The sequence below is a fragment of the Salvelinus fontinalis genome, chromosome 17 (genome assembly GCF_029448725.1).
Source record: "Salvelinus fontinalis isolate EN_2023a chromosome 17, ASM2944872v1, whole genome shotgun sequence".
NCBI classification, from domain to species: Eukaryota; Metazoa; Chordata; class Actinopteri; order Salmoniformes; family Salmonidae; genus Salvelinus; species Salvelinus fontinalis.
This window is the reverse complement of record NC_074681.1, coordinates 18,491,669-18,508,781: the sequence shown is the minus strand read 5'-3', so window position 1 is coordinate 18,508,781 and position 17,113 is coordinate 18,491,669. Positions and strand designations below refer to the sequence as shown.

Here is a 17,113-nt window from a genome sequence, read left to right as displayed (position 1 = left end):
TTTTCGTTTCGATGTCGTCTGTTTCCTGTACGTAAGTTTATGTCTAGTTATGTAAGTTTATGTTCAGGTTTCGTCAACGTCGTTTTGTTATTTTGTAGTTTGGAAAGTGTTTGTTTCGTTTCGTGTTTTGCCATCATCGTGTTTAATAAAGATGGCTTATTTCCCTGAGCCTGCGTTTTGGTCTGAAGATCCTTCTCTCCTCACCTCATCTGAGGATGAGGAGAGCGTCACCCGTTACAAGAAGAAAGAACCTGCAAGAGTAAAGGAGGAGAGGGAAAGAGAAGAAAGAACCTGCAAGAGTAAAGGAGGAGAGGGAAAGAGAAGAAATAACCTGCAAGAGTAAAGGAGGAGATGGAAAGAGAAGAAAGAACCTGCAAGAGCAAATGTCTCCCCTTTGCTCAGATGATGAGAGTCCTTATCTTTTTTTCTGGTAAAAATGTCCATCTGTGTTGAAAATTTGACAATTTCCCCTAAATACATACTATTGTATTGATGCTGCATTCACGTGTTAGTTGGAACACGTTCAACAATTTCGCAAGTTGGATATATCCAAGTTTCCTAGTTCCGACTAGCAGGTGAACTCCAGTGGCGGTCAGTGCCGTTAGAGAGAGAGAGGACAGGCTCTGCTCCAGGGGAGAGGTAGAGACAGAGCTGCATTTCCTATTACACTGTGACAAATACTCAGACCTAAGAGAATATTTATTTCCCCAAATTATAATTAAATCCAAAGAATTTGAAACTATAAAAGATGAAGAAAAAATTGAATATTTATTGGGTGAAAAGCCAACCTGAGGAACAGCCAGTGAAAAGTGCAAAGTAATGTCGATAATATTTCCCATTTTGTTTTGTCTTTCATACCATGTCATGTGTCTTCTCAGTCATGTTGACACTGGTCTACTACCATTGCTTTAATGTATTGTTGTTCTGATTAATATTGTTGTTGTAGTTGTTGTTAATGGTAATCCCATGTCCACTAATACTATTATTATTGCTGTTGGTCCCACCATTTATTTATATAAAAATATATATAAATATATTTTTTTATTTTTCGATATGTATACTTTAACAATGTAAGTAATAATGAACTTGCCATGTCAATAAAGTAAATTGAAATGAAATTAGAGAGAGAAAAAGAAAACTGCAGCATAAATACTGGAGGCTGAGACAGGAGGGGTCGGGAGACACTGTCCCCATCCGACGATACCCCTGGACAGGGCTAAAGAGGCAGGATATTTTATTTCACCTTTATTTAAACAGGTAGGCTATTTACAACTGCGACCTGGCCAAGATAAAGCAAAGCAGTGTGACACAGACAACAACACAGAGTTACACATGGAATAAACAATAAACAAGCCAATAACACAATAAGCAAGTCAATGACACAGTAGAAAAAAATAAAAAATAAAGTCTATATATATGGTGTGCAAAAGGCATGAGGAGGTAGGCAATATATAGGCCATAGGAGCGAATAATTACAATTTTGCTGATTAACACTGGAGTGATAAATGAGCAGATGATGTGCAAGTAGAGCTACTGGTGTGCAAAAGAGCAGAAAAGTCAATAAAAACAGTATGGGGATGAGGTAGGTAGATTGGGTGGGCTATTTACAGATGGACTATGTACAGCTGCAGCGATCGGTTAGCTGCTCAGATAGCTGATGTTTAAAGTTGGTGAGGGAAATAAAAGTCTCCAACTTCAGCGATTTTTGCAATTCGTTCCAGTCACTGGCAGCAGAGAACTGGAAAGAAAGGTGGCCAAATGAGGTGTTGGCTTTGGGGATGATCAGTGAGATATACCTGCTGGAACGTGTGCTACGGTTGGGTGTTATCATGACCAGTGAGCTGAGATAAGGCGGAGCTTTACCTAGCATAGACTTATAGATGACCTGGAGCCAGTGGGTCTGGCGACGAATATGTAGCGAGGGCCAGCCGACTAGAGCATACAGGTCGCAGTGGTGGGTGGTATAAGGTGATTTGGTAACAAAACGGATGGCACTGTGATAGACTGCATCCAGTTTTCTGAGTAGAGTATTGAAGCTATTTTGTAGATGACATCGCCGAAGTCGAGGATCGGTAGGATAGTCAGTTTTACTAGGGTAAGTTTGGCGGCGTGAGTGAAGGAGGCTTTGTTGCGAAATAGGAAGCCGATTCTAGATTTGATTTTGGATTTGAGATGTTTAATATGAGTCTGGAAGGAGAGTTTACAGTCTAACCAGACACCTAGGTATTTATAGTTGTCCACATATTCTAGGTCGGAACCGTCCAGGGTGGTGATGCTAGTCGGGCGGGCGGGTGCGGGCAGCGAACGGTTGAAAAGCATGCATTTGGTTTTACTAGCGTTTAAGAGCAGTTGGAGGCCACGGAAGGAGTGTTGTATGGCATTGAAGCTCGTTTGGAGGTTAGTTAGCACAGTGTCCAAGGAAGGGCCAGACGTATACAGAATGGTGTCGTCTGCGTAGAGGTGGATTAGGGAATCGCCCGCAGCAAGAGAGACATCATTGATATATACAGAGAAAAGAGTCGGCCCGGGAATTGAACCCTGTGGTACCCCACCCACTTTCCCAAGCACAGCCCCCACACCACTAGAGGGATAATTTCAACCACCAACTTACCATCCTGAGACAAGGCCGAGTATAGCCCACAAAGATGAGGGGAACCGGCCAGGCAGAGACAGCAAGGGCGGTTCGTTGCTCCAGTGCCTTTCCGTACACCTTCACACTCCTGGGCCAGACTACACTCAAGCATAGGACCTACTGAAGAGATGAGTCTAATTCTAGGGACAGTTAGGAGGCCTGCGTCTTGTGACCGTAGGGTACGTGTAGGTATAACCAACTCATCATCAAGCTTTGATTATTTGAATCAAGGGGAGGGGTCCCTGGACCGAGTTTGGTAAAACTCTGCTCTAATGGAGTGAGGGCTGTGCATGCACAACTTTTTTAGGCAGCACCTTACATCCTGTTGCTAGCAGTAGGGGGAGCCAGTCACTCTGTCCTAAAAAAAGAGAGGATAAAACAAACACTATATGCCTTTTATTATTATATTTTTCTTGTGTTGCTTTTAGCTACTTAAATGGAAGATGAGTGTTTATCACAGCCTTATCAACTGTTCATTTAGTAAGTGTAGGACCTAGTTGAACTTTCTTATTGGTCTATTAATTCATTTTCCACCTGGTGATGTCACCGGGCAGGCCCAAACTCCATCATAACCAAACACGTTTTCTCTCTGCCTCATGGCAAAATGCGTAGAATTGCAGGATATTAGTCTTAAAGCGGCAACAACAACAACTAAAACTGTATCTGGATCAGTGAGCAAACTGTGATCGTGGCGGCGCGCGCAACCCTGATCCACTGCTACTATGGCAACAGCTATGGCAACAGCTGTGGGAGGGGATATAGAAAGAGCAGGTGGGAGTGGCGACGCAATGTGCTACACGACTGAAAAGAGAGAGGGGGATACTGAATAAGTGTGCGACAGCAACCTTTTTACCGGTTTATTCGTTACTCTCTCCGGCTGGCGCTAATAGTGTGTTTACCACAGATATTGCAACCACCACACACCATATACTTTCTGTCTAACGGAATAACTACATCGTGTATCCAAATGTCCAACTTGAACTGGAAACCATTCGTTTTTGGCGGTCTGGCGTCCGTCACTGCAGAATGCGGTGAGTTTTTATTTATTACGTTTTTAAATTTTACTACACATAGGTGTGTGAGGTGGACTAATATTAATTTACTGTCATTATTTCTCAATTGATGTCTTTCTATCCGTTGTGTAGGTACATTTCCTATAGATTTGACCAAGACGCGGCTGCAAGTTCAAGGCCAAGTGGGCGACAGCAAGTACAGAGAGATTCGATACCGGGGAATGTTGCACGCCATCGGCAGAATATGCAGAGAGGAGGGAATAAGTGCACTTTATTCAGGGTGAGTATTGACCAGTTTTATGATGATGGTTCCATTTTTATTGAAGTCCTTCTGCGTTTTGGACAAAATTAGCACAGATTAAGCCAAGTTCAAGAATAAAATGCATGTTCAATTCAGATTCACCATTGAAATTTGTTCTTCGTAAAGTATTTGTCTCCATCAAACGGCTACTCAATAAATACCGAGCTATTTGATCATCAGTGTGTTGCTACACATGCCAGCGAAGTTTCTAATAAATTAGGCGTTCCTAAACTTTTTTGGCCCACGACCCCATTTTGATATCTGGAAATTCTCATGACCCCAACCATGTGAAAAAAAATTGTAATTAACAGCCAATGTTTACTTTTTTATTTGGTGCTATGGCAGTCAATTAAAAAACATTCTAACAGTATTTCTGATTTGTTTTCTCAACTCACCATCACATAGTTTGAATATGGGACTATGACTGTCAATTGCAAATTAGTCTGTTTTATCTCACCATCACTAATGAGATGGGTGTGCTTGATGCATGTTGAGTCGGAGCTTCTCAAAGTCAGGGGAATTGGTCGACAGTGCATACCTTATCCTAGCTGCCACATCCAACCTGAATCGATATTTTAATGAAGACAAGAGCACTGATGATGCTGGGGGGATAATACGAGGTGAAATCAGGACAACCGTGACCTTTCAGGTCGGAAAGTCAGAGCTCTAGAAAGGTTATCGAGTTGGAATTCCAAGTTGGATGACCGGTCAAAAGATTTTTCCCAGTTGGAGCAAAATTTTTACAGGTTCCCAGTTGTCTTAAATGCAGCATTAATGCTCAGAGGGAGATGGCAACATATTTCCACAGATGGAACAATGAGGCAGATATTTCACTGGTTGTATAAATGTGAAGCAGCTGCATGGTGTTTCCACTCACTTCCAAATATGATCAACATGGATTTTGGCCCACATTCTGCTACTTTTCTCATCGGAGAAACATTTGCTCTCAATACAATTTTTTTGTTCCCAAACTATAATATTTTACGGACAAAGTGGCCAAATTTTTGTAGACCACTTTCTGCCAAAGTTGTTTTTTTATTGTGTTTAGGAGTGCAAATGTATATTGAGTTATTGTGCACTTCAGAGGAGGCGTTCCCTAAAGGAAATATGCAAATGTATGTGCCAATAGGATTGCGCTAGCTCGTGCTGGCACTGCCTACCTCCTTGCTTGTTCTGTTCACTATGACCAGTTTGTTCCCATTTGAAATGACGGGCTGTGGTTTATCTTGGTTTAGTTCTAAAGATCTTTGGTATTCCCTTTGAGTCAGAACCAAAAGTCCTCCTTAGTGACCTGTGAATGCATTTGGTCACATGACAGCTCAATCAACAGATCCAGGATCAAAATGAAACGGATTGGGAAGTAGGTCCCAAAGTGTTCTTCTAAGCGTTGGAGGTGAGCAGTCATCGTGTGTGTGTGTGTCTGACACTTACTGATGCTGTTTTCTGTTTGAAACATGCACAGCTGAGGGAAGGGGGCATGGTTCACTTTTGAAAGACTCTCCAATAAGAACTCTATCCTCTGAATCCTTTGATTCGGTCACTCATCTGTAGAATGTTTTTGTATTTCCCCTGCGTGCTTATGTTCAGTTTCCCAAGTATGTATGTTACATATGCAAGACACATTTATTTTCATTACACAGAAAGTCAACTTTAACATTTATTTTTTTACATTCATTGTGAACAGTTCCTCTCTGAATGTGAGAAAATATTTCAAATGCATAGAACATTGTCCTGCTCTGATTCCATATCTCCACTTAGTTTTGTGAACAGGCGTGTGTGCAGGGAATGTGGTTTGATGTAGTTTACAGTCTTAGTTACCTGCTGCAGTATAGCTCTGAGTTCTGTGCTCAGCTCTTTTGCCGCCAGTTGCTCTCGGTGTATCATACAATGCGTCCATATGGCAGAGAGAAACACATTCATAACTAGAGTGCAGAGGCCATCCCGCCATAGATGGAGCCCCATCTGTGCAAAAAGCCTCCACCATTCGATCCAATGGAATTGGTTTTAAGTCAATATAGCCACGCAGCAAACTGAACATCCCCTGTGCCATTGCATCAAGAGGACCTGGCCTCCACAATCACTGGACATAAACACAATTGAGATGGTTTGGGATGAGTCAGACCGCAGAGTGAAGGAAAAGCATGTATGGAATCATGTAGTTACCAGAAAAGTTAAATCAAAAATCATTTTATATTCTTCAAATATGACTGCTCAGCATATGTGTGAACTCCTTCAAGACTATTGGAAAAGCATTCCAGGTGAAGCTAGTTGAGAGAATGCCATGCGTGCAAAGCTGTCATCAAGGCAAAGGGTGGCTACTTTGAAGAATCTCAAATATAAAATATATCTTTATTTGATTAACACCTTTTTTTGTTGTTACTACATGATTCCATATGTTATTTCATAGTTTTGATGTCTTTACTATTATTCCACTGGAATGAGTGGGTGTGTTCAAACTTTTGACTTGTACTGTTTCTTTTTTTCAGGATTTTTGAAATTTTCCCATGACCCCATTTTCATATTAGGAGACACCACATGGGGTCACGACCCCTAGTTTGAAAACTGCAGCAATAAGTGGAAGTCCTCCTTTGTAACTGTTAAGCCTGTTTTATTTACGTCATACTCACGCGTTGTGTGTTTCTGTGTTGCAGTCTCGCCCCTGCAATGTTGCGCCAGGCATCCTATGGGACCATAAAGATTGGCACATACCAGAGCTTCAAAAGACTACTGGTGGACAGGCCAGAAGGTATGAGAACAACGCACACACATCAGGGTTTTAGATCTCATAGCTATTTGTTCACCTTGTTACATGTGTTCTAAATCTGTCTGTAGGGTGTGTGTGCATTGCAATGAACACTGACTTGGATATATCTATATCTCTCACACACACAGTGTTAACTCAAAATGACACAACGACTAGGTTCCAGTTTAACAACGTTTACTACCACAGTACATCATTGCCTTTACGCTCAGGCCAGGTCCATCAAAGTGAGATTCCTGCGCAGGCTCACTAACAACAGAAATATAGGGAAACTTAACATGTAGTACTAGTCAAAAGTTTGGACACACCTGCTCATTCAAGGGTGTTTCTTTATTTTAACTATTTTCTACATAGTAGAATAATAGTGAAGACATCAAAACTATGAAATAACACATGGAATCATGCAGTAACCAGTAATCACTGATCTGGCTTTCAAGTCTATGAAAATGCCCTTTTTTGTTAAATGTAACTAGAACCCAGGCATAATGGATATCCACTAATAATAACTACCTTCTTGTATTAGGCTATAGAAAATTAACACGTCTCATCAATCTCTCAAGGCCACGTGCTAGTGATTAGCCAGCTAATCTTTATACTGTATTCAAGTTTAGCCAACTTGGTTCTATTTGCTAACTAACAAGGTTGAACAGTTTAATTGTTATGAACACACCGTTCTGTTTGAAAAGCATGTTCACCTGTCCACTTTGTTCAGATGTTGAAATCATGGCCCATCTTATTTCTCAGAAGGACGAGTTGCCATATAAATAATAATTGTGTTTTATGCTTATTGCACATTTATAAAACAGACTAGACAGCTAGTTTAAGTCTTTGGCTAAATTGCTGCTAGTGGTACCGCAATGTCGTGAGTGACAAACTGGAAATACATTTTCCAGAATCAATGTTCATTGATACTCGCGTTTCAGTAGGTTCTGCTCTGCCCGTAATATGAGTAGTTGAGACATTTGAAAAGGATATCTTTAGAAAAGTCACCTTCTCCCTGAGACATTATTTTATTAATGTTTTGGTGTCCATTTGACCAATTTTTTTCTGTTGACCTAAATAGCGAGTTGAAACCACTTGTCAGAGGAAGATGTGATCTCTCAACTTTGTTGGCGTGATAGACATGGGGAGGGGCTTAGTGTGTGTAAACAGAGGAAGAGGCCGATGTCTTAATATGGGCTTATTTTGGACCTACGTTTTTTTCAACTGCCTCCTGTCTTTGGGACAACGACTCCCATTGTTAGGGCGGAGATGTGCATCTCGTCATTCTATACAGATCTCTGGTGCAAATGGGAAGGTGCACAGAAGGCGCGAATGAGACGAGATTAAACATACAACATGAGAACAAGCAGACATAAACGTTCAGAAAAGTTACTTGATTCTGCTGTACAGGCATTTGGAATAACGCGCAAAAACATACATTTTAATAAATTGAATTCATTTGAGATATCATCTAGCCCTAAGACTAGGTAAGAGAAAAGAAGACTAGGTAGGCGCTATTAGATGCCTTCTGGGCCATATATTCCACAGGACAGCAAAGCTCCTTATGTGCTAGGCCCAGAACATGCTACGTGCGTATCTACCCCATGCAGAGTGAAGGTTGTAAGTCAAGTTAATGTGTGTCTGACCCAGTTTCTGCTGAGAATAATATCTCCATTAAACGCTATTGTAACATGGACACACACACGTCATAGAGGTAGTGTGTGCGGGTGAGACTTAGAGGAACTATAATTCAATGTACAAAGACTAGCCTGAATTTAATTTCTCCTCTCTCTTTCTCAGATGAGACGTTGTTGACCAACGTGCTGTGTGGTGTTCTGTCTGGAGTCATCTCCTCGTCCATCGCCAACCCCACGGACGTGCTGAAGGTAATGAGACACACACACACACACACACATTTGTAAACGTTGTCAGTAGTTTCTTGGGTATTAGAAGCCAACAGAAACCGGCAGGGTTGATCTGAACAAAATACAGCGTTTTGGTCTCAGAGCATAAGCAGTGATCCTTTCTGGGCCTGCCTAATCCAACTCAGCCTGAATGCTAGGGGTTTTATACATTAATACGGTATCGGTGTTCCCCCCCTCCCGCAGGATGGTTAAGCTAACATAGGCTAATGTGGTTAGCATGAGGTTGTAAGTAACTAAAAAAATATCGGGACATATCTGATATGGGCAGAAAGATTAGCAAGAATTTAAGCTAACGGCACTGTCCAATTTACAGTAGGAATTAGTGAAATAATACCATTCTATTGATTGAGGGTGCACAGTTATGAACTTGAAAATGTATTAATAAACCAATTAGGCACATTTGGGCAGTCTTGATACAACATTTTGAACAGTTATGCAATGGTTAATTGGATCAGTCAAAAAAAAATGTGCATGTGCTGCTGCCATCTAGTGGCCAAAATCTAAATTGTGCCTGGGCTGGAATAATATTTTTTTATTTTTTTTTAACTAGGAAAGTCAGTTAAGAACAAATTCTTATTTACAAGGACGGCCAACCAAAAGGCCTCCTGTGGGGATGGGGGCTGGGATTATTATTATTTAAAAAAATATATAAATTATAGTACAAAACACACATCACGACAAGAGACAACACACCACTACATAGAGACCTAAGACAACAACACCGCAAGAAGGTAGAGACAACAGTACATGACACAAAGCAGCCACAACTGTCAATAAGAGTGTCCATTATTGAGTCTTTGAATGAAGAGATTGAGATAAAACTGTCCAGTTTGAGTCTTTGTTGCAGCACGTTCGTTGCTAGCTGCAGCGAACTGAAAAGAAGAGCGACCCAGGGATGTGTGTGCTTTGGAGACCTTAAACAGAATGTGACTGGCAGAATGGGTGTTGTATGTGGAGGATGAGGGCTGCAGTAGATATCTCAGAGAGGGGGGAGTGAGGCCTAAGAGGGTTTTATAAATAAGCATCAACCAGTGGGTGTTGCGACAGGTATACAGAGATGACCAGTTTTGCAGAGGAGTATAGAGTGCAGTGATGTGTCCTTAAGGAGCATTGGTGGCAAATCTGATGGCCGAATGGTAAAGAACATCTAGCCGCTCGAGAGCACCCTTACCTGCCGATCTATAAATTATGTCTTCGTATTCTATCATGGGTAGGATGGTCATCTGAATCAGGGTTAGTTTGGCAGCTGGGGTGAAAGAGGAGCGATTACGATAGAGGAAACCAAGTCTAGATTTTACTTTAGCCTGCAGCTTTGATATGTGCTGAGAGAAGAACAGTGTACCGTCTAGCCATACTCCCAAGTACTTGTACAAATACTTTCTCTTCCATTTCAAAGATGATGGTACAAAAAAAAACTAATGTTTAAAAAAATACATTTTAACAGATCTAATGTGTTATATTCTCCTACATCCATTTAACATTTCCACAAACTTCAAAGTGTTTTCTTTCAAACGATATCAAGAATATGCATATCCTTCAGGTCCTGGGCTACAGGCAGTTAGATTTGGGTATGTCCATTTTAAGCGGGAAATGAAAAAAGGGTCAGATCCATATTAATGGTTGGGCGGGTGTGTGAGGGGGTGAAAGTACTTGTAGTTTCTAAATAAGGTTCCTACATTAATTCTATGGGTACAGGGGTGTGTCTGGGGGGTGGGGGTTGAAGTGTGTATGGGAGGGGGGGGTCACTGAGATGCCACTAACTGTGATATTTCTAGACTCCTGCCCACCAGAAATAGCCATATCATTACTATGCCAAGTGAATATGATTTATGTGAGCGTATGTGTGTCTTTAGGATTTAATTGGGTTGGCTGAAAGTTAGAACAGTGTGTTTTCAAAGGTAGTGTGTTCCCTTTTGTGCTGTGGGGGGGGGGGGGGGGGGGGGGGGTTCGTTGGTCAAGTGCTTAGCTCTATTCACACACTTAAATAGCCCTCTGGACACACACACACACACACACCACTCAACCAGTTATGCAGGCAGGTTTATATTTCCCTTTAAGTTGGATGAGACTGATCTGCTTTCAACACATACAGCCAGCCTGTATGTTATTGTTATCGTTTGTTTGGTCTTAAGAGCATTGGCAAGGCTTTAAGTAGGCCAGAATGCAGAACACAGTGGGTCAGAATGCAGATGGGGACAGCTGGTGAACCCTTGGCACCTGAACATTGTGGCTCTACACACACACCTCAGCAGTGTTTCCCTCCTTAAGCTTAACTCTTTGTGGCAGATCGCCTAAGGCCATGTTACATTATCATCCAGTGCTGATAACGCTTTCACTAGTCTCCTGTCATCTGCATACTGGTTTTCTGTTAATTTGAGTTGACTTTTATCCTAACAGTTTTTCCTTCCTGGTTTTCCCAGATCCGTATGCAGGCTCAGGGCAGTGTGATCCAGGGAAGCATGGTGGGAAACTTCATCAACATCTACCAACAGGAAGGAACCAGGGGGCTGTGGAAGGTAGGCATATGGACACACACACACACACACACGCACACTTTTAACCCCCCTCACTCTCTCTCGCTCTCTCAGGGTGTGTCTCTGACAGCGCAGAGAGCAGCCATCGTAGTGGGGGTGGAGCTTCCTGCCTATGACCTCGCTAAGAAACACCTGATTCTGGATTGTCACATGGGTGACAACATTTACACACACTTCTTGTGAGTGACATCATCAAGGCTCACCCATGACGCCGTTAACTCTCCACAAGAGAGCAACATATGGCTGCGTAAGACTAAGGAACTTCTGACTCTTTCCCTCTGGTTCCCAGGTCCAGTTTTGCGTGTGGTCTGGCGGGGGCTCTGGCCTCTAATCCCATAGACGTGGTCCGCACACGCATGATGAACCAGACATGCGGAGCTGTCACCTACCAGGGAACACTGGACTGCTTACTTCAGGTAGGTAGGCACACCAGGGTTTCTGTTAGCCGGTTATGGCTGGCTTTTTGGCACAAAGATCAAATAAATTGGCGCCGACTAATTGTCAAGGAGAAGGGGGGGATCCCATTACAAACTAATGCTTTTAGACTGGAAATATCAGTCGATGGAAATGCATTTGAATGGTCATGCTTATTGCAGCGTTCTAAGGCACTGCATCTCAGTGCTAGAGGCATCACTACAGGCCCTGGTTCGATCCCGGGCTGTCTCACAACTGGCCGTGGACGGGAGTCCCAATAGGGCGGCACACAATTGGCCCAGTGTTGTCCGGGTTAGGGGAGGGGTAGGCCGTCATTGTAAATAAGAATTTGTTATTAACTGACTTGCCTAGGTAAATAAAATAAAAAAGTGGTCTATAGGTTAATCTGCCTATTTTAGTAGAATTAAATTGGTGCGTATAGAACTCTAAATGTGCATTTTTCAGTGCGCCTAACTTAGTTAATAAAATATTTTGAGATTTTATTGGGCATATGAATTCTGACTGTCTACTTTTGAGGCACATGTTGTGCACTAGAAACTAATATGTAACACTGTAAAGACATTCATTTATTGTAAAAGCTAAGATGTGATATGACTCCATGTCATTGAAATTAGAATGTCAATTGTGGAATATTAGTGTTTTTACACAATATAAAAACCTATTTCCCTAATGAGATGCATTACATAGAAAATTGTACTCTATCTCTTTAAAAACGTCAGGTTTGTGATGACGATGTGAGTTCATTCAATGCTATGATTGATCTCCTGAAGAAGCTATCCCTTTTCCTTTCTGTGTCCCCAAATGTTTGGATATACAGGTAAAGTTACTAGGTTGGTAGCTAGCTAGCCAATGATGTAACCATTTGTTTACACTTTTTAAAGTCATGTTAACGGCCCGCAAATAGTTTTATAAAGGCCCAAAACATGGTTTATGAATGGGAAATGTGATCTGCTATAGACAGATAAATGTTGCTCTGGTAATATGGATCAGATCATTTGACCTGGTTGGGCTAGAAGCAAGCTATTTTCACTGTAGTAATGGTGCAGCCATTACGCTATAGAATCTGCACTCACTTTTTCTCTAGGGCACTCAATGGTACAGCGAAGCCTTATTACAACAGTTATTATCTGGGAGATTTTCTTCCTATTCGCACAGTGCTCCCAAAATTCCTGGATGAACAGCAACATATCTTGTTGCATAGAGCTCTGGGTTCATGTCTATTTTCTTTAGTTTGTATCTCATTTATTATGAGGCCTGTCTTGCCTAGCCAAAATAATTTTATAAAGACTTCCATATGCCATTGAAACCAGCCTATTTCTCTCATGTTCTATTGGTTTTCAAATCAACTTTATTTTATTGTCAAATAGCCAAACTTCATTCCTAGTCATATTAGCAACCCATGCTAGTTGCATCTTTACATCTCCCTATTTCTAAAGATATTTTAAGCTCTTTCACATGAAACCACTGCATGTGCGGTGCGCTTTTGGCACCTGGGTTTCTCTGCTAATTGCATTATGGAACCAGCATTCGCGCGTAGCCTACTGATTTGTGCGCATTGCTGTGCGTAAATTATTATTTCTTCACATTATATCAAAATGTTAAGCTAATAGTTCTGATCTGTTGCATCAGTCTCATTGCTTTTGAATTTATTTATTTTTTGTGTAACCTAGGCCTACTGGTTGTAAAGTTTGGGATCTATTGTCCCATAACTGTCCCAGAGTCTGTTTTGTAATAGGCTATTTATTTCTCGCACAGAACAACATGCTGACCAATAGAATAAGTGAACTTTTCTACTATGGGGGATAGTAGATTGACATAGACTAGTGATATTGCTGTTCGTTACTCCGCTAATGTTGGTATTTCTCAAATGTCCGGTAAATGAAAATGCTGAAAGACAATTTTCCTAACGGAAACCCTGAACCAGGGGTGTAATCATTAGGCCAAACACCTACAAAACAGAATATATATTGGAGAAATTCCGGTAGGTCCCCCTTCGTTCTGTTTAAGAAGCGTTTTGCAACAGAATCGGCATTATGAATACAGCCCATAGATGCGGGGCAATGATGGGTACAGGGCTTTGTGTGTGTGTAACGTTTTGTCTCTTTAGACATCACGGTCTGAGGGCTTCATGGCACTCTACAAAGGCTTTTTCCCCAACTGGCTCCGTCTCGGCCCATGGAACATCATCGTATCCTTTCACCTACTCACAGAAGTGTGTGTTTGTTTTCATTTGTGTATGTTTATCTACCACTGACGGTTTGCACCAGAGTCGAGGGAAATTCCAGTTTAATATCCATCTGTAGAGTTGGTCATGGAATTTCTTTATAGGAATGGGATCAATTCCATTCAAAATTCCAGTCAATTTGGGAATTCTAAATTGACTGGAATTTTGATGGAATTGATCCCAACCTTAGTTTGGACATTCCAATGGCGCCAGAGGGTGAATCTAATGCCAGCTAACACAATTATGTAATGCAGTTGCACACACATTACAGCTGCTGTAATAGCAACCCAGTTTCACCTAGGGTAACAGAGGGATCTGGGAGCGAGAATGGTGGTGGGTAAGGAGAGGGGGAGGGGGAGGAAGAAGGGGGTGGGGGGGGAGAAATAAACGGGAAGGGTTTAAATTTGGAGAGTGGCCGGGTCCCTTTTGTGCATTAAGGGAAAGAATATTTGAGGGAGAACAATAGGGGGAGAGAAATCTGTTCCCTGTGGCATGATAAGGCTGGTTTGCAGTTGGTCTGTAGACAGATGTCGCAGTGACATAATGAACAAGTATAAACCCAAAATGACAGCCTCTGCATGACATCAGCAGCCTGGTGTTCCAAATAGCCTACTTTTATTATTAAAAAAATAAATAATTATTCGTTATCCACCACAACATTATTTACTATTTAAAATCGCTTACGATTGTGAGTCACAGAATAAAAGTAAATTGTCATCTGAGAATTTTACAACTCATGCACCGTCTTGTCACAGGTGGATTTGGTCTTGTTGCTGAAGCAGCCCAGTAACCACAACGGATGTGGCAACTTTTTTCATGTCTATGCAACAAGGAAACCGCGGTCTACAGACATTCCATCAGAGTATAAATTAAATGTTTTGACCAGTGTCACTTGTTACATTCTAATTAATTATCTACAGATATGGCGTTAGAACAAGTATAACCGCCCTTTAGGAGAGGGGGCCTATAGATTGGGAAGAGGTAGCAGCTGTAACTAAACCTCAGCCATGTAATGGGATTATTACATTGAGGTAACCAGGGGATCACAGAAGGGAGCTAGGAACCGGTAACCAGGGGATCACAGAAGGGAGCTAGGAACCGGTAACCAGGGGATCACCGAGGTGAGCTAGGAACAAGAATGGAAGTCTACAGGGTGGAGTGGATGTGGTGTGTTTGGGATGCATTATGTTCCTAGCAAAGCTCCTGCACGGAGAAGGATGTTTTTATTTTATTTTTCTCTCTTTCTGTGCCTTGTCCTTAACTTCTCCTTAGTTCTTTGTTACCTACGAACAGCTGAAGAAGATGGAGGTCTGATGGAGAGAAGGAAAGGTAGCACTGTGGAGAAGAGGAAGAGCTCAGCCAGAGGGGAAGGAATGGACTAAGAGGGGTGGACGTATCCTGTCTAGCCTCCCACTTGTCTGGGTGGTGTCGACCACGCCCCTCAGACGCATTTCTCCTTTCTGTTTGGCTGCTTTCTTGATGGAGCTCTGGTTGGCTGGGAAAGAGGAAGTGAAAGTTGAGGTCAATTGCACCATCAGAAAGCAAGGTGATGCGAAGACCATAATTTGAAACTATGGCCCTAAATTATGTATTTATCATTATGTTTTGGAACTCAGTCGAGCCTCAACCGCTGGTATCATATAAACACAAGACATGGAAAAATGTGGGTTGTGAGGTGGGGGGTTTGTTACTACGTTGATAAATTCCTATTTTTCCGGACCTTTGCTACCTAGGAAATTTGTATGACCCAACCTTCTAAAATAGTACTTGAGTATCCCCTGATGTACAGGATCTCAAATAATGTTAAAAGCAGTCACTACTTACCTCAGATTGTATGGATTTCAGATGTGTTTGTGTGCGTTCTCTGGTTGCCAGAGGAACTGCCAAAAGAAGCTGTGGAAAAGACTGCTAAACTTTCTACAGAAAGTTTATCTGCCAATCACTAGTGGGCAGCATATGATGCCATTTACTCAAGGACTGGCCACTTTCTGAAACCCTAGATGTCTGTACAGCCACTGGAAAGCTTATATTTGTTACGATGGTTGGCTGTGGGTTTGGATTTTGTATGTCAGAGTATTCTCTAATTACAGAACTGGGTTGGTAGGACTTTTAATGGGGCTAATTATATAACCAGATTAAAGATCAGAGGTCAGGTGACCACTAACTCACACACACACACAAGGGTACATAGGTTATTAATGCCAGGGTGAATTGGCTTAGTGCCAGGGTGAATTGGCTTAGTGTATGGACTCACTCAGTCATGTGGGCACCCTTAGAACAAACTTTCTTCATTTCAGGGTGACCTGGCACAGTGTATGAATGACCTACACACAGTTAATGGGGACGGTGTGTACGGACTATTCTGGGTTCGTATTATAAATACACTCTGGACAGCCTGATTGGCACGCTGCCCCTTACGTCATTTCAGGACCCCTATCTCTGACACACACGCGGAGCCCCAGTTCTTACTATGTCACAGCAGCAGAGACTCCATATTCTATCCCTGTTCAGGTCGAGGTGTCCAATCCAACCTATTTAACATTTAATTTACAGGATATCTATTAAACTTCCAGAGAGACTTGCCTGTAGTCTGACCCGGCCTATGCAGTAACAGGGAAGTGCATGTCAAGAGAGGTAGCTGTTGTATGTTTAGCCATTGCACCTGACTACCAATGCCGTTCTGTGTGCTGGTGTTGTTGACTTGCCATTTTATGATCCCAAGACACAGAACAAATGTACATGTCAGCTAACTGTTAATCCTCTATTACCCTTCACTTCTTCTACTTTGTTCTTCACCGTTATCAGTCTGTTATCAGTTAGATCGTTTGGAGGTGAGCTTGCTAATTATTTTTAATTTTTTGGAGTTACGGTTGAACCTCGGAGTGTGTTCATGTGACAATATGGTTCTTGTATATGGTTTGTTTATAGCCCCCAAAGCCTTAATTCCAATGTGTCACTGTCATAGCCCTGTAAATAGTTATGTTATCCTGATTTAAAGCAAGGCATACATAAACTTCTGACTGGTCTCATGTTTTACTTCAACTGGGAGTAATGCCCAGTCTATTCACTATGATGAAACGAAAGCAAACGGGACAAAATGGGGATGGACTACCTGACGTAAAGAAACGCTTGTTTTTCCATTCCAAAAATGTTGGCTTCTTGGGTGCGCTAATGAAAACGACCGTGAACTTGTGATCTGACCAGGAATGTAATGAGCATAGACTCCGTCCCAGTCTATTGACCAATCCTGTATTGACACCTAGTCTCTAGGAACATGTGAAATCATATGGTGAATATTCAGTTTAT

The 17,113-nt window shown here is 41.9% G+C and overlaps 1 protein-coding gene across 2 annotated transcripts; it reads left to right on the top strand.

The window, feature by feature from the left end:
- The first annotated feature begins 3,389 nt into the window (after positions 1 to 3,389).
- LOC129813901 (kidney mitochondrial carrier protein 1-like) lies at positions 3,390 to 16,820 on the top strand. Of its 2 annotated transcripts, XM_055866507.1 has the most exons (9): positions 3,392 to 3,663; positions 3,778 to 3,925; positions 6,598 to 6,692; positions 8,490 to 8,575; positions 11,035 to 11,130; positions 11,203 to 11,327; positions 11,438 to 11,564; positions 13,691 to 13,771; positions 15,080 to 16,820. In XM_055866507.1, exons 1-9 carry the CDS (start codon positions 3,600 to 3,602, stop codon positions 15,119 to 15,121), a joined length of 864 nt encoding a protein of 287 aa, XP_055722482.1. In that variant the 5' UTR covers positions 3,392 to 3,599; the 3' UTR covers positions 15,122 to 16,820. The 2 variants fall into 2 exon arrangements, with proteins under 2 accessions (XP_055722480.1, XP_055722482.1); XM_055866505.1 differs by having other exon boundaries at positions 3,390 to 3,663; positions 11,035 to 11,327.
- Positions 16,821 to 17,113: the final 293 nt, after the last annotated feature.